At 41.8% G+C, this 17,301-nt stretch overlaps 1 protein-coding gene across 9 annotated transcripts in view; it reads left to right on the forward strand.

Annotated features, from left to right (window-relative positions):
• Positions 1–17,301, forward strand: part of FAM227B (family with sequence similarity 227 member B) — a 1,598,354-nt gene that overhangs the window by 382,368 nt on the left and 1,198,685 nt on the right. For all 9 annotated transcript variants that reach the window (XM_069624770.1, XM_069624767.1, XM_069624774.1 and 6 more), the window contains one exon: positions 15,558–15,662. In XM_069624770.1, the coding sequence (XP_069480871.1) occupies positions 15,558–15,662 (105 nt within the window). The remainder of the gene's footprint in view (positions 1–15,557; positions 15,663–17,301) is intronic.

The following is a 17,301-nucleotide window of genomic DNA, read 5'->3' on the forward strand; positions in this document are numbered from 1 at the left end:
AGTGCTCATCATGGTGACCCACCCTGGTGACAATTGCCAAAAGGGCCCACCTGTGTATCTGGTAACTAAGGAGGCAGTCAGTCAGGATGCCCAGGCAGGTAGATGGGCGATTGTTGAAAAACTTGTTATAAAGAAAGGTAAACAATGCACATAACGGGCTATTAATCAGTGCTTCATCTGTAAGTCAAAGAGCCAGTATGAACACGCCCTCTGCGCATCTCTATATGCGCAGTTCCATGGCTTACCTGCTTCAAACTGTGCAAAAGCGTAATGCGGCAGACATCCGTGGGAAGCACGAAAGTAGTGAAGCTCCTCTATGGGAGTGCGCACCAGGAAAAAGACTTCCTGGTAGCCCGAGGCAGGGGCGGAGTAACCCCCGTAGTCCAATCACAATGTGGCGCATCGGTGCGATGCGTAATGACACCTTGTGACTGGCGGTTAGGCACTCAGTCGAGTGCCAGCTGACTGACACAGGGTGGGAGCGGAGCAAGGTAAAAAAAGTAAACAGAAGCGTTAACTTGATCGGAAAACCGCATATGGTGGCCAGTATGCGTGATGGGGGCCCGCGGGGAAGCTAAAAAATATATGGATTAAATTAAAATCTCCCACTATTGTACAGTGGATGAAAAAAAAGGGGTGGGTGCAAAAGACTAAAAGGAATACAAGTGGAAAGGAGGGGAGGGGAAAAGGCAATGGAGAGGATAAAGACAATGGAGGGGGAGAAAACATTGTTTTCCCATCCTATTGGGATCCAAGATATGGTTGTAAAATGGCAGAATGCAAAGGCAGTGTCTGTTACAAAAAAGGTTCCAAGGGTATAGGTGTCGATGGAACGTGACCATGAATGTAATGGGAAGCTGAGGATCACAAAAAATGGTTCAACACACAGCATCTGCTGAACCGAGCCATAGCTTCCAAAGGGTTCATGGCTCCAAGAAAGGTGCGTGCGTGCGACTCATTGGTGTGGAAGCCACACCTACCTAATCCACTAGACAGAAAAGGGCAGAGCCGATTCTGGTCAGAGGTGCAGTGGCTAGCTCGACTACAGTGGTGAGGGACTTATTGGGTGGTGCCCAGACCAAAGCAGGAAAGAAAAAGAATATGGTGTAGGTGGTTGCAATCATCGTGTGACTTCCAGTTCTTGCCACTGGATACATTTGTTTAGACCTAGGTGACCTGTGTCTAGTTTGAAAATCCACTTCTGTTCAAGTCTAAACAAAATATTGTGGTAGTTACCCCCTCGTACTAGTGGTTTTACTTTTTCTAAAATGGTCCATTCAAAGCTGTCTGCTTTGTGCCCCTCTGCTACAAAATGGGAGACAATGGGAGCTGTTACTTTGCCTGTTCTAATGCAGGACCGGTGTTTGATCATCCTGGTTTTTACTGCTCGGGCTGTCATTCCTATGTATCCTAACCCGCATAGGCACGTCATCATGTATATAACGCCTCTGCTGTTACAGGTGGTAAACAGTTTTTGCACCCAAGGGGTGTGCCACCCTGTCTCGATGCTGGTGGTCCTTCTGGTCTGGGCACACATGGAACACTGGCCACAAGGAGAGTGTCCTGTTGGTGGGTTGGAGTATAGTTTGACCTCTGTCAGTGGAGCTGAATTGGGTGAGGGAAGGCTTTTGACTAGTTTGTCCCTCACATTTGATCGTCTCTTGAGTGCGAATCAGGGTTCAGATAGAATACATGTCCCTGTGTTCAAAATAGGCCATAGTTTTTTTTATTTCTCTTTTAATTTTGTTCAAAAGAGGTGAATAGCTAAATATAGCTGTGATACACGTATCGTCTTCCACATTTCTGTGCTGCTCCAGGGTGAATGATCTAGGGATGTTCTTGGCCCTTTTGTACGTTTGTTTCACAATCTTGCGGGGATAGCCGCATTCTGTGAGTTGTTTTTGTAAGACTTTAGCCTGGGACGTGTAATCAATGGTATTGGTGCACAGCCTCCGTTAGCGGAGAAACTGACCGAATTGAAGGTTGTTTTTAAGGCCCTTGGTTGGTAGCTGGAATAGCTCAATAGCGAATTTGTCCCTCACATTTGATCGTCTCTTGAGTGTGAATTGGGGTTCAGATAGAATACATGTCCCTGTGTTCAAAATGGGCCATAGTTTTTTATTTCTCTTTTAATTTTGTTCAAAAGAGGTGAATAGCTAAATATAGCTGTGATAGACGTGTCGTCTTCCACATTTCTGTGCTGCTCCAGGGTGACCGATCTAGGGATGTTCTTGGCCCTTTTGTACGTTTGTTGCACAATCGTGCGGGGATAGCCGCGTTCTGTCAGTTGTTTTTGAAAGACTTTAGCCTGGGACGTGTAATCAATGGTATTGGTGCACAGCCTCCGTTAGCAGAGAAACTGACCGAATGGAAGGTTTTCTTTTAAGGCCCTTGGGTGGTAGCTGGAATAACTCAATAGCGAGTTCCTATCCGTAGTTTTTTTGTAGACCTTGGAGATCAGGTTGCCATTAGATGCAGAAATGGGTAGATCGAGTAAAGGGGTTTGATTTTTGTCAATTTCTAGTGTGAATTTGAAATTAGGGTTCAAATTGTTGAGCCAGAGGTGAAAGGCGAGCAATTCATCTCTGGTACCGCCTAAAGATCACAAAAATGCCATCAATGTAGCAGCGCCAGGTCAATAGTTGGTCATGAAAGGGATTGGTGTGTGGATAGATGTTAGTGTGTTAAAAAAAAATCAATGTATAAGTTGGCTAGGCTGGGAGCGAAGGTCGCTCCCATTGCCGTACCCGAGACCTATTTATAGAAACATTGGTTGAACAAGAAAAAGTTTCTGGTCAAGGCTGTCTAGGCGAGATGTGCTATAAAGTGGGGAGGGACACCATAGAGTTCTATACCCGAAGATAGTAAATTGGGCAGCATGTGCAAAGTATCTTTCTGCGGGACCTTGGTATAGAGAGATTCTATATCCATTGTTGCCAACCAGTTATGTTCTGGATCGAAGGACAGACTGTTCAAGAGAATAAGCATAGCTGTCGAGTCTTTTACATAGGACTTCATTTTGGGAATCTCATTCTTACTAAAGAAGTCCACATACTGTGACATGGTTCAAGAATGGAGTTGATCCCTGACACAGTAAGCCGGCCTGGAGGGGGCAAAAGGCCCTAAAGTATTTTCGGTAAAGCATATATCACTGGTATTCGTGGGTGTGCAGGTGTCAAGAAAGCCGCTTCCCTGGAGCTGATGTAACCTTCAGACTCAGCCTCCTCAATGATGGATGCAATGAGTAGCTGTATGGCAGGGGTTGGGTCAATGTCGAGGATGTTGTAACTAGTGTGGTCACTTAACAGTAATTGTACCATCTTGTTGTATTCCATGGTGTCTTGGATCACAATTGCCCCGCCTTTGCCAGCGGGCTTTATGGTGATCTCTGTGCTAGCTAGATCCGTCAGGGCAGCCAGCTCTTTACAGTTATGTATGAATGGGATGTTTTTTCATACTCCCCTATTTTCTTAAGCAAAGCCTGTTCAAAGGTGCTGGTTTCTACTGAGTTGGAACAAGATGGTGGAAGAAATTGAGAGGGAGGGCGGAGGCCTGTCACGTCTTGCTGTTGGTAGGATTTATCAGCAAAGAATTGTTTCAAGCGTATCTTTCTCATCAATTGTGTACACTCGACCCTAGTTTGAAAAGGGTCATATCTTGCTGTGGGAATAAAAGACAACCCTTTTTGAAGTATATCTTCTTCAATTCTGGTGAGGGTGTGGTTGGACTGGTTAACAATTAAGGAACAAGAAGGGGAGGGATCGTTCCTAGTCCCCTGCTGCGGGTGACCACCTGAGACTGTTGGTTCTGCCAGCGTTGCTGCCGCTGCCCTCTTCCACGCTGGCCTAAAAAAGGAACCACAGAAGGGTTGTTGGAGACAGGTCCTGTAAATTAGGCCCCTCGATTGGGTTGTGTGTAATTGCCCAAACTGTTGATTGAATTGGTACTACAGCCTGACCAGGATCTATTTTGGCCCCTTTGGGAGTTCTGAAAGCAGAGTTGGGCAGCATCACGTCTTGCTTGTTTCGATTCCTCTGTGAAGTACTCCTCCGTCACATATGGCTAGATTTTAACATGTGTAAATGCCTGTAAATCCTTTTTCAGTTTAAAGATTTTTTTAGTCAAATTATTGTCTTTGAACTCTTTTAGGAATGCTTCAAGGGAAATTAGTTTGGCTCTATAGATATCCAAAGCGATCTTAGTTTTCAAAGGATTGCTTTTCTAGGTCAGTTCTTTAATTAACTCATCCGTGACCGATTTGGCAGTGTTTATTTTGAGTACCAACCAATCATGCGTACACTTGTTCGCAATAAAGAACCATTCCTTCCTGAACTTCAAATTGTCTAAGAAGATGCAGGGCTCAATTCGTATTATCAGACCGTTGGGGGCAGCGTGGGTCCTCAGGTACGGTCATGAGTGCTCCATGGAGCTCGGAACGAATGATCTTCTTTCTGAGTATCTCTATCGTTCCATTCGTCTGAATTAATGCTGCCACTAGGTGTAAGGTGGATGCCTAATAGAGAGGGGTTTGCAAGAATACCGTCAACCAGGTCTTCTGCGAAGCAAGGTAGGGTCCCTCTGCCATCTCTTGTGGGACCCACAAAATAAAGAGAGAAAAGAAGGAAAGCAAAAGTCAGAGAAAAAAACACTCGGTGAACAGTAAGGGGTGAATAAGGAGACACATTTTGCAGGAGAGTGAGGAAGGATAGGAGTGAAGAGACACGCTGTGCTCTTCAAAGGAGAGAAAATAACAGAAAAAAGGAGTTACCCTATCTTCTGTACTCTGATTTAATCCAACCCAGCAACTTAGGAAAGTGCAATATGAAACATCAGGGTAATTCGCAAGTGGATCTAGGAAATCTTTCATTCCATAACAGTTATGTCAGCAGAGTTGTATGACAATACAAATGATTCTTAGGAGAAATAATACTGCAAACTCATGTCTAGAGATACTAGTTGAAAATTAATGCAGGAGGGGGAACCAACATTATGCTACTGTCTAACCCTTGTTGGAAGAACACCCTGTCTCTACGCAGGGGTGCCTGTCCCTAGGCAGCATATGGTGCAACGCCCATTTAATAGGGATAGGGTAAAGAGAAAGCTGTCCCTCAATCTACCAATTGTACGGATGCCCCGACCTGCATTAAAGATTCTGAACAAAAAAATGCTAAAAAGGAGAGCAACCAAAGGAACAACATACCACTCCAATGTTTCCTGGTGCGGCAGGACTGATTATTAGACCACTGCCCAGCACAGCTAAAAAGTAGCTTACATGAGTATTTAAATAACTATGGGATTTTCTATTGATGTTTTATTCACCCTAAGGAAATTTATTTTGGCCTCATGATGGAGTGGTAGATGTTAACATCTAAAAAGGCAATTGGTGTTGGTGCATCAATGCCCATAAGTGTAAAACACTATAAAAAGCTCACGACTTGTGAGTAATGGACTGATATTGTGTTACTTAGAGAGTATCACCGCTTATTGTTGGGGATATCTAGAAATGGCCATGGTACCACCCCTGACCAATAGGGCCGACCGTTTTCGATGGACTTGGGGATTCAGACCATCTTCGTCAGGACCATCTAATCAATCATGTGGTAAATCTGTCAAACAATTATAGGTTCAAAAAGTCAAATGGGAGAGGCATAGCAATATGCATGGCTACTAGCTGTGTAGCAAACCGCCAGTCCATTACTCACAAGTTGTGAGCTTTTTATAGTGTTTTACACTTATGGGCATTGATGCCCCAACACAATTGCCTTTTTAGATGCTAACATCTACCACTCCATCATGAGGCTAAACTAAATTTCCTTAGGGTGAATAAAACATGGTTATTTAAATACTCTTGTAAGCTACTTTTTAGCTGTGCTGGGCAGTGATCTAATAATCAGTCCTGCCGCACCAGGAAGCATTAGAGTGGCATGTTGTTCCTTTGGTTGCTCTCCTTTTTAGCATTTTTTTGTTCACAATCTTTAATGCAGGCTAGGGCATCCGTACAATTGGTAGAGTGACAGCTTTCTCTTTACCCTATCCCTATTAGATAGGTGTTGCACCATACGCTGCCTAGGGACAGGCACCCCTGTTTAGGGACAGGGTGTTCTTCCCACAAGGGTTAGACCGTAACATAACGTTGGTTCCCCCTTCTGTATTAATTTTCAACAAATGTCTCAATGGCCTTGCTTCAGACTACCTCAGTGCGAAGGTCTGTCTCTATCATTCGGCCAGAGAATTGCGCTCAGGAGATAAACTTTTGCTGGCTGTTCCACGTTCTAAACTGGTCTCCAGAGGGGATAGGAGATGCAGTTTTTGGACCTAAAAAATTTGATTAGAGGCTCAGTCAATGGGTCAGTTTAGAAAGAATTAAAAAACCCACTTATTCATGTAGGCTGTTCATTCCAGCGACACAGTTATTTATTCCTGACAACAGGAATTTAGCTGGTGTGACCATCTGCACCTGGATATAGTCGAGTCTGTCTTGGTGCGCGGTACAAATAATCAAAATGAAATCATATAATATGTACGTTAGATGTGCCAAGGTGGTAAGGCCATTATTGTGCTTATGGATTGCATTTACAAGGCTTTGCTTATAATTTGATGCACTTTGCACTTTATTCGAGCTATCTTCCATTTTTGCTTGCTTACATTAATTTATGGATGTTACATAATGAAGTAATAAGTGAAAGTTGAGTTATATATATATGGTATATGTATAAATATGCTCTGAGTACTATTGCGCTTGTGTATTGTCTCAGCAAGACTATTTATAATCTTTCGCACATTGCACTTTATTTGAGCCATTTTCACTTTTGCATATGTACATCTAATTTTAGAAGTTCTATAATGCAGGTACAAGTGAAATTTAAATCATATGTATGGTATATATGTGAATATGCTCTGAGTATTATTGTGCCTGTGCATTATCTTGGTGAGACTCTGATTATAACCTCATGCATTTTGCACTTTAAGTCATGTTTGCACACTTGAATATTTATACTTTGAAAAAAATCTAATTTGATCACATGTTATCAATAATATGGGTGATTATTGCAATAGGATATGGTTTTACTATTCTGCAACTTGTCACAAAACATTTTCATTTTGGTATTGTTCTTGGTGTCTAGATCTATTTAACTTCGCTTTCCAGCTGCTTACCCATATATGTGCACTGCGGTTTTAATATTAGGTCAATGATGCCTCCCCATTGATTATGCTGGCTCATGCTGATGGGAGGGGAAGGGGTGGGTGGGTGGGTGTGTGCGTGTGTGCTTGTGTGTGTGTGTGTGTGTGTTAAAAGCACTCCGGCCATGGGTAAACTAAGAAACGGGTTCCCTCCTCTATCATCAAGGTAGTCTTCTGGAGAAACAGACTAATGTTCAAGTAGTCAGGATGGGCAACTAAGAGCAATGGTTGCAAACTGACATTGGGTAGGGACCGTTTGTCTCTTCAAGAATTCCTGGTCTAACAGTCTTCATGGGTATTGCAACTATTCATTTCAAAACTCGCAATGCCTGGATTATAGTGATCAGCTCACTTACTGTCTTCTCAGTTCCAGAGTTATCACCCACAGCTTGCTTCTTAATTTCTCAGTCCCAGCAAGGATCCCTCCCCTTTGCTTCGTCCATTGTAATGCTGTTATTTGACTCCATGAGCCCTGGGCCATCCCCCTCAAGAGGTTTGTCCCTTATCAGACTCTTGATTCTCCGCCTGGTCTCTTGACTCGTGCAATGGCCTTATCTATTGCACCATGGAGCCTCACCTTGGTCTGGTCTCCACCCTTCTCTGAAATGAAGTCCTCTAGACAGGCTCTCTGTTCTAGTTCTCCTTGGACTAATCGACACCAATGTCTGGGTCATAGCCCCCATAGGGCACACTGTTCTCCCTCTCCATACGTTTATCTGTGCCATGGTCTGTAGTATAACACAAAGCATGCTCTCTTCTCGATCTCCTCGGCCTGACTTCCATCAATGTCTGTTAATCAACCACCATCAGGTTCTCTGACAGCGTCTGGGCTAAAGCAGTGGTCGAAGTGTATGAAAAGTAGTGGAGCTATGTTCCCTACATGCCTGCCCCGGCTCCCCACAAACCCCATCTGCACTCTCCCTCCCCACGCCCAGGCACAATACAAACCCCCAAACACATGTGCCTGCTGTTTTAAGGGAACATTCAGTGCAGTACAATTGAAAGGGTTACGTTTCAACTTCCTAAACTTTTATTTTTAAACAGAACCATTCCAGAACGGTTTCTTTTTAAAAATAAAAGTATAGGAATAGTTTAACAATTAAACAAATGTAGACGAGCACCGCTCCCACCCACTTCAACCACTGGGCTTCTCGCCTGTACTCTGGGGCGCCCCCTCTGTCACTCTGTCTGGGTTTTGCTCGCTCCGAGGGTATATTTTTCGTCCCTGGGTCTGATTCTCTTGCAGGACCTGGTTTTCCCCCTTGGTCTGCGAATTGCCTCGGACCTTACGTCTACAACCCTGTTTTCCCTTTTTTTCTAACTGACAAAACAGAGCACTTTTAAACTATCTGGGCCAAGTGTCTGCTCTTATGTGGCTTTCTGCAGCACTCTGATGAGGAGTGAAGTCATGTAGTTCAGAACTGGGAGGGGGCTTTGAAAAGGCTAGTGACAATTTTGAATTTCACATATGCTTGGTGTTTGTTGAGCCGACGTTTCCATCTCTCCCTGCTTTGCTTTCTTCTTTATGGGTGAAAGGGTTTGGCCTGGGACATGGAGAATTTCTGAATCCTGCTTGCTTCCCTTTTCCTATGGAATATTAAGTTGGTGTTTCCCTTGTGGTTTTAGGACCAAGCAAACATTCAGTTTCTACAAATCCTGCTGTTGAACTGGGGAGGAGGGCAAGGTTCTTCACTGTGCCATTCATTTATTTTTTTATTTCAGTTTTTTTATAGTATAAATCAGTCAATGTTTTGTAAAAAAATTATTTATACAGTTGGGCAACTTTTAAAAAGAAGAGAAACAGTTAATCAATTAACATCTCAATTCAGTACATCTAATAGGCAAACATTTCCTATGAGAAAGTTTAATTAAAACAATACATCAAAAATGTCAACAATCTTTTTCCGGAGCAATGAAAAATAGTAATTACAGCCTTCCTGATTGCCATCCATAACATTTTTCCACATCTCAATAGACAAAAGTGAGGATTGTAGGCCTGCTCATAATTAACTGTAGCGAAGCTAGAGCCTCAGTCCATTAGCACGTTTTAGTGGATTCGATACAGCCTCCTCCACATAATCGACAAAATCATTCACAGCGTGGAATACTAGACCAGGCCCCAGTGATTTCAAGGGATTTTACACTATTAAATGTAATTTTAATGTACTCCCAAATCACATGATTTCCCACATAGCACTTGATGTAACCAGGCACCATACTACGTGAATTGTAATATTCAAGAAAACCACCTGCCCGAGGTTTATCCACCAACCTATTCTTACAGTGCTAAACTGCCTCCAAGTCTAAACCTGATTTTATATAGTTTTTAAATTTAGGAAAAGGCCAATCCAAGATAAGGTGCTCCAATCAACCATGCATTACTAGTACTCAGAATTTTCAATAAATTGCTAGCTTGCATAAATGTTGCTCTGGATTTAGCGGTCTTGTTTAGAGTCCCAACTTGTTTTGTTTAAGACCCAACACAGTCATCCATAGCATTATGCGTTTCCCAGAAAAGACCTAGACAGCGCATTCTCAGTTTAACTTGAATAGAGGCGACATTAAATTCTAGATATATCATTTCAACAGGTAAGTCCCCATTTCCCTTCAATCCTTATCATTCTTTCTACACAATTCAGCACCCAGATCTCAGCACCATAAAGAATAGATGACAGTATCTTAGTCTGATATAATTGTAAGATAAAGTGCAGGGAACATCCTCCTTCCTTACTAGCAAGAGGTCCAAACAAGGCAGTTGCAATAGACGATTTAAGGCTAATTTGTTCTAGATGGCGGGTTCCCTGCAATTCAGTATCCAGGCGTATCCCCAGCTACTTAAATTCAGACACCACTTCCACCTTAGCACCTCCCATCACCCAAGACTGCTTTTTTTTATTTTCCTACCCTTTCAGTCAATTAGATATTATACACAAGAAATCTACAAATGGAACAAAATAAGTAAAGAAGAAAAGAAAAGCAATTCACAGACAATACAATCAATAAGCAGCAATCTCTAAAATCATTTTAACATTTTCACATTTTTACCATGTGATAAATCAGACTAACATTACCACCACCCAAAAACCCCTTGCATATTGTTCCGATTCTAGTCGTCCCCGAAAGAGCCTTCTCCTCATGTCTCGGCTTTTGCAATACAGCAAGAGATGTTTGGTAGTTTCAATGCATTTATTGCCACATAGCATGCAACCATTTCTGGTCTTTGTCTAGCCCCATAGTAGTGCCTCCTACCTCAAGTGTCGTTGCCAAGTTCAACTTGATTCATAGATATGTGTGGGAAATTCTACTATTCGGATAGTCAATAAAATAGTGAGCGTGACTTGTGTACTAAATTGAAGAATGTATTAATACATATGGGATTTAGTGCCATGGTCAACTGTAATCTGCTCATAGTCAGTAGTGTAGCAGGCAATCTTGATACTGCCAATTAAATGCTGATAGAAAAAATACCTAAAATACAAACCAAATGTAGAGCACCAGTCTTCTCTTTTTTATTAGTGAGTCAAACATCTAGCTCCCAATTCACCAGCGACTGATGTAATATGCAGTAGGGAGATTTTCTGGATTCTTTAGCAATTTCCAATAGGTTAGGAAGTAGCGCAATTTAAGTGTGCCACCTAGGCAGGCCAGATTCAATCAGAATATATTCCATGAGGTGTTGCTGGGGCACTTCACATGAGCTTTCAGGCATATCTTGTCAATTTCTTCCAATTTGCTCAGTTGTTTATGGCCCCACATTTCAGTGCAGTAAAATAGAAGAGGTCAAATTGTTGTGTTATACACTTTAAAATGCATAGTAATGAGTATCCACTGTGCTCCTGTGCAAAGTATAAAATTGTGCCAAGAGTTTGACAGATCTTAATCTCTACCTTATCCAACTGAGACTCAGGTTAGTTTGCTGTCAATGGTGACGTCTAAATATTCATAGGTGTTAATAGCGTCTAGAGCAGGGGTCTCCAACCTTTTAGTTGGCAAGAGCTACTTGTAGTTAATGTCCAATAGGCAGGAGCTACTAGGGTGGTGATATCCATGAGTATGAGAATTTCGACCAGTATGTTTTTGGACAGTTTATTTGCTCTTCATATAAAAAAGGAATACCGTATGTATTTACTGTGATATTAATATATCAATAACTTCAAAAACATGTTTATTTTATTATTTTTTATTAGATGCTGTTTCCTAAAATTGTTAAGCATATCAGAAGTAGGAAACTAATCGGACCACAAAATTGATGGGTGGAAGGTTTCGATTTAATCTAAACCACTGGCAATTGCTCTGAGCAACCTTCCACACCACCGTTTTTTAGCCCGTCTGCGCCATTGCAAAAGGGGACCAGCCATGTGCAAATCAGTCAGCAGCTGCCGCCACCGAAGGTAACAGCCCAGCCCGAACTGCTAGGCCAGGTCCCCTCTGCACAGAAAACCAAGCAACCCCAGACATGTTTCGGCCTTGTTGGACCTCCTCAGTGAGGTGCAGCCTGGTTCCCTGTGGCGCAGCGAGCAAGGGACCCACGTCTGGGCATACCCTCTCTCACAAGGAGAAACAAACTGACCACAAAAGTGATGGGTGGAAGGTTTCGAATTAATCTAAACCACTGGCAATTGCTCTGGGCAACCTTCCACACCACCGTTTTTTTAGCCCGTCTGCGCCATTGCAAAAGGGGACCAGCCATGTGCAAATCAGTCAGCAGCTGCCGCCACCGAAGGTAACAGCCCAGCCCGAACTGCTAGGTCTGCACCCCTCTGCACAGAAAACAAAGCAACCCCAGGCATGTTTCGGCCTTGTTGGGCCTCCTCAGTGAGGTGCAGCCTGGTTCCCTGTGGCGCAGCGAGCAAGGGACCCACGTCTGGGCATACCCTCTCTCACAAGGAGAAACAAACTGACCACAAAAGTGATGGGTGGAAGGTTTCGAATTAATCTAAACCACTGGCAATTGCTCTGGGCAACCTTCCAAGCCACAGTTTTTTAGCCCGTCTGCGCCATTGCAAAAGGGGACCAGCCATGTGCAAATCAGTCAGCAGCTGTCGCCACCGAAGGTAACAGCCCAGCCCGAACTGCTAGGCCAGGTCCCCTCTGCACAGAAAACCAAGCAACCCCAGACATGTTTCGGCCTTGTTAAAACTAATTGGGACATTCAATGTGGAGGCTTAACCTACATGCTATCCACCAGTGCTCAGTAATCTGGTGTAAAGCTTGAAACGGCAACAGCACTCAGATGCTGTCAGACGGGATCAGGGTTTTGATTTCAGGAAGTTAGTCTGAAAAAGGCAGATTCATAGAGACAGGCAATCGCATTGGCTGATAGTGCAGATACCTTCTTAGCCATAGCGAATGCACACCCCACATGGCAGACATGCATTCAGGACAGTTTTTGAACTTGCTTACAAGAGACTCAGCCCTGGGAGTCACTGTGCCCTTCACAACTGCACCATCTGTAAAAGAGCATTTGTTTTTCATCAAATAATTAGAACATTTTAAAGGATGGCTCTGTAACAGCATTTAGTTTACCTACTTTTTAGAATCGCAGACAAATTACTTTTGGAAAATTATTTTAATAATTTGTGTCTTTTACTGCAACTGCCTATACATGTTACTATTTCATTCCCTCTTTAACTTGGGCACCGTAGATTAAAGATGCACATTTTCTTTTAACACTGCAACAGAAAAAATGGTTTCCGACTCTGGATAGAAATGGTTCATCTTTTGCCTTTTGTTGGATGGTGAGTCTGCAATCTGACTCGTTTTTCAATAAATATGGTATACAGCTTTAAAACAAAATCCAGCATATACCACATTCTGCTTTGTCAAAAAATATAATCCACTGCCAGTTTAGCATATCCCCAATTCATAAACATTGCTCACTAGGTCACAGAAGTCAGCCAAGGAAAAGCAGGCCAAAGCCTACTTTGTTGACTACCCTTAAACGTTTTTATGTCAATAATTGGTAAGATTGAAAAAATGAACATTTGGGGAACCATGTGATCCAGTTATATGCAAGAAATAGTGTAAATGGCAGGACTAAAATAACATTCAGTTTTATAGTGATGACTTGTAGCATGCACACATGAGACAACATATTGGTCTTTAAATTAACATGTTGAGCAAAGATTATGGTTGTAATGAGTAGCAACATATTCAGAATGGATGGTGACATGCCACCCTGCTCCCTTTTATGAAGGAGGCAGTATCAATGTGAACAGCTCGCAGGATCTCTGCCACTCCCTGAAGGAATCATGTTATTCTGGTGCATGACCAATTGGCCATGCTTGGCTTGCACGTGCAACTTCCGACATATTGGAATTGTTCATGTATCAGACAATTACTGTTTTGCTGAATTTTTAGCAATAACAGTGCTCATAAATTGCACCATTTCAGCCCAGTATTGAAAGGATAGAAATCCCTTGCCAGAATCTGAACATGTGTACAGGTTCCCCATAGATATCTATAGATCTCCCAATTTGTGCACATAGCCAAAGGGGATCAACCCTGTTAATTGTTCTCCCATCCCATGTCTCGCCTCTAAATTCCCTCGATGTATTCACCACCCTATTTTGTACAGTGTTCTGTTATTTAGTAACTAGGTTTAAGATACATTAATCCTATGCATATCATATGTATGCAAACCACTGCTCCCATGTCCCACTTAATGCCATCTATCGTTTCATAAAACATCTCACATTGTTTTTTTTAAGTCCTGGTATTGATAGACATGTCACTTTACATTCCTGAATAGTTTTATAAATGTACGTGGACAAGCACCAGAATGCAGTGCGGCTAGTAGGATTTCATGTTTACTTAAATGTAAAATTGCAGTTATCGCTTGAATTCCTGTTTTGGCACATTCATAGAGGTGGGCTCCTCCATACCACGCCATATTCCATCCTAAGCTTTAATACAGTTTGGATACTAGAGCTTTAAAACCGGGAACTCAATATCTGAAAATATAACAATAATTCCGAGTTTACCATAAACACGCAAAGCGAGATGTACCTTTTTTCTTGCAAGCTAGGACTCAGATTGTTATTTTTCTGTACACACACACACACACACGCGCTAAGAAAACGATTACAGTTGTATCTTTATTTCCCCCATTCTGATTGATAGCCTACAATTACCAACATGCAAAGTAATGCTAGCTGAAATAAATCCAAAGAAACACAGTGAGACGGAAACAATCACAGCCCCAGCATGCAGAATTATGCGCCCAGGCCCTTTCTAACCCGCCATCATTTGCACCTCTTGGTGACAATGGCCTCAACACACATGTCCCATTACTTTTGTTATTGATAGTTAACCCCATGTTGGGAAGCTGCGCTGCCCAAGCCCTTCAAGCCCAGATGCAGTCCCTCCTCTCACTGTGCACACAGCTTTTGACGCTTTACTTTACAGGAAGAAGAGTGGGAGGGGGCAGGGGAAAAGTCAGAGGGACTTCAGACCCCAAAATAAACACACAGTGCTCATTTTGGGTTCTGATCAAAGAGCTACTGGGAGGCCTCAGGTGAGCTACCAGTAGCTCACGATCTACTGGTTGGAGACCACTGGTCTAGAGTATTATTTGAATTTTTCGAACTCATCTTCCAGGTGCCATTGATGCCCATTAGGACTTCCACGTGCCTTATGCTGAAAGATCATTATTTTTGTTTTGTTAGTGTTTATTATCAGTACATTTGCTTTGGCAAAACCGACAAGTTCATCCAGTTGATTCTGGAGGCCCTTAGGGGTGCAGACAAGCATAACAAACAAAATCATCGGCATAACCAAGCCACTTCAGGACCAATCTGGGAGGAGAGATGGGATAATGCTGAAAAGCCAGCGGAAGGTCAGCCAAATAGGCGGGTTTGTGGAATGCAGCTGCTATGGCTTATATAGATAAACATTGTGCCATTCTGACTGAGCGATGGGGTCGTACTATTTGTGCATGACCGAAGTATTAAGTTGCACTGTACTTCGAATAGTGTGTGCATGAAATGCAACCGCAATACGTACACACAGGACATTTCAGACCTGCAGGCTAAGACTTTGAGACACGCTTTCTTCCTTAGGCTATACATTATAATTTGATTTCAATTTAAGAGTGAATTGTTTTATCTAATATTCTTCTGTTTAGAATTGCTGTGCTTGAGTTACTGTATTGTTTATATTTTTTATTTTAATTTCAAAACAGCTTTTTTGTGCAATGTATAACTCTAGTGTATACACATTTAGATTGTGTTCTAGAATTATAGATCATTTGATTTTAATTGTAATACACCTTATAGTAGCAATTTAATATATGGCTACTATTATTGCATGCATGATTTATTTATTCAGCTTCTGTTAACCTTGCATTCTTTTAAAATAATCCTTATTCTGTTTAGCATTGTAGATTTCCTGCGTTCAAGCAGACATGTCTTACAGAACTGCCAGGAGGCTTGGAAGCTCCCCAGCTTTTGAACCGTGTAACGAAAGCTCAACATTTTAAAGTATGTCATATTTATTTTAGATTTATGATTTAATGGATACTATACATGCCGGTGGATACATACCTGCAATTTAATAATTCAGTTTTTGTTTGGTAAAGGAATACGTATGGAAATTATTTAACTTGGTAGGAATATTTTGGGTATGTTTCTATAGGTGAAACCTCCAGAATAAACTTTGCCAAGAGTATAACATTGTAAACTTGAACACAACACAGTCACATACAAGTCCTGCACATGGAAGGGGCCTTGTGGGGACTACCACAGGCTGTAGGACACCATCCCTGTGGAATTGTGTGGTGTGCCCCCAGACCAAGAAAACCTTATCTGTAGACTTGGGACTAACACTCGATTGTTAACTCGGAGAACACACTAATTGTAACACAGAAAATGTAGTATGCATGATCACTTGTCCATGTCCCTGTATCTAAATTGGCAAAACCAACCGTAAGTGCAAAACAAGAATGATAGAGTTTAGGAGCTGCAATTAAAAACAAAATTGAATTGGCTCCACTAGTTAAACACTTTATGGAAAAAGGTAATAATTTTACGGATTTTGAGTGGACTATCCTTAAGAAAGCTAGCGGAAACTCTGAGGAGGATATCAATAAGAAATGGTTACATTTGGAGCAAAAACGTATTTACATGACCAAAAGTTATATCGGAGGCCTCAACGTGAACATAGAGTGGCACAATGTGAACTAAACTGCGCCTCCTATAGGATTCATTGGTTTTGCAAGGTTGATGGGATCTGGAAAAATGGGATCTTAAGATACACCTCTAACTCTGTATGTAAAGGGATTTATCACAGGATAAATGTTGTACACACATACCCTACTTACTTGTTATATCCACAATACAATGTTGTCTCCTGAATAAGATGACCAGAACATAAAAACCATGATCCCTCACAGTTTGATTCCTACAGTTGTGGCAATGGAAAAACTTGTGAATGTAATACTATTACAATGTGGGTCATGCCAAGTTGTCTATTCACCAATTTGTTGATCAACATGAGATACGAAATTGTGTAAAATTCCTAAGAGGTTGGCAATGGTAAAAATATATGTTCGAGTTTTCATCGAAGTATTGCTTTCTCCCTATGACATTGTCTGTCTCAATACCATTCCAAGTCGTCCATTTGCCTATTTGCATTTCAACATGAAATAAGGATTTGTGTAAAGTTCCCTGGTTGGCATTAGCAAGAGCATATTTTTGAGTTTGTATTGCTGCGACACTGTCATATCTTTGTCTGAGCACAAGCTTCCAAACGTGCACAAGGCAAGTACTTGCATTTTTCCATTTGCTCTGTGCCACAATATCTACCTCTGGAGTTACTAGATGAGGAAGAATTTCGAGTGACCAATATGGGGCCACTTCCCTTTTTTTGTTTTGTTTTTTATTTATTTTATTTTTTTTTTAAAAAAAAAAATTAAAATTTGAAATCACTAAGGACATTATGTTTTATGTTTGTATATTTGTATTGCACTGAAATCCCTTGGGCATATATTGTAGACTATTCTGAAAGTATAGAGTTGTTGTTCCTCCTGGCACATTATTATAATTATGGGGTTAAAATGGGGTATGCTTCCCGTTTTTTGAAATAACTAAGGAAAAAGTGCTCACATTGATGAGGCAATTT

This window comes from Ambystoma mexicanum, chromosome 11 (genome assembly GCF_040938575.1).
Source record: "Ambystoma mexicanum isolate Mex_15411 chromosome 11, UKY_AmexF1_1, whole genome shotgun sequence".
Classification (NCBI taxonomy): Eukaryota; Metazoa; Chordata; class Amphibia; order Caudata; family Ambystomatidae; genus Ambystoma; species Ambystoma mexicanum.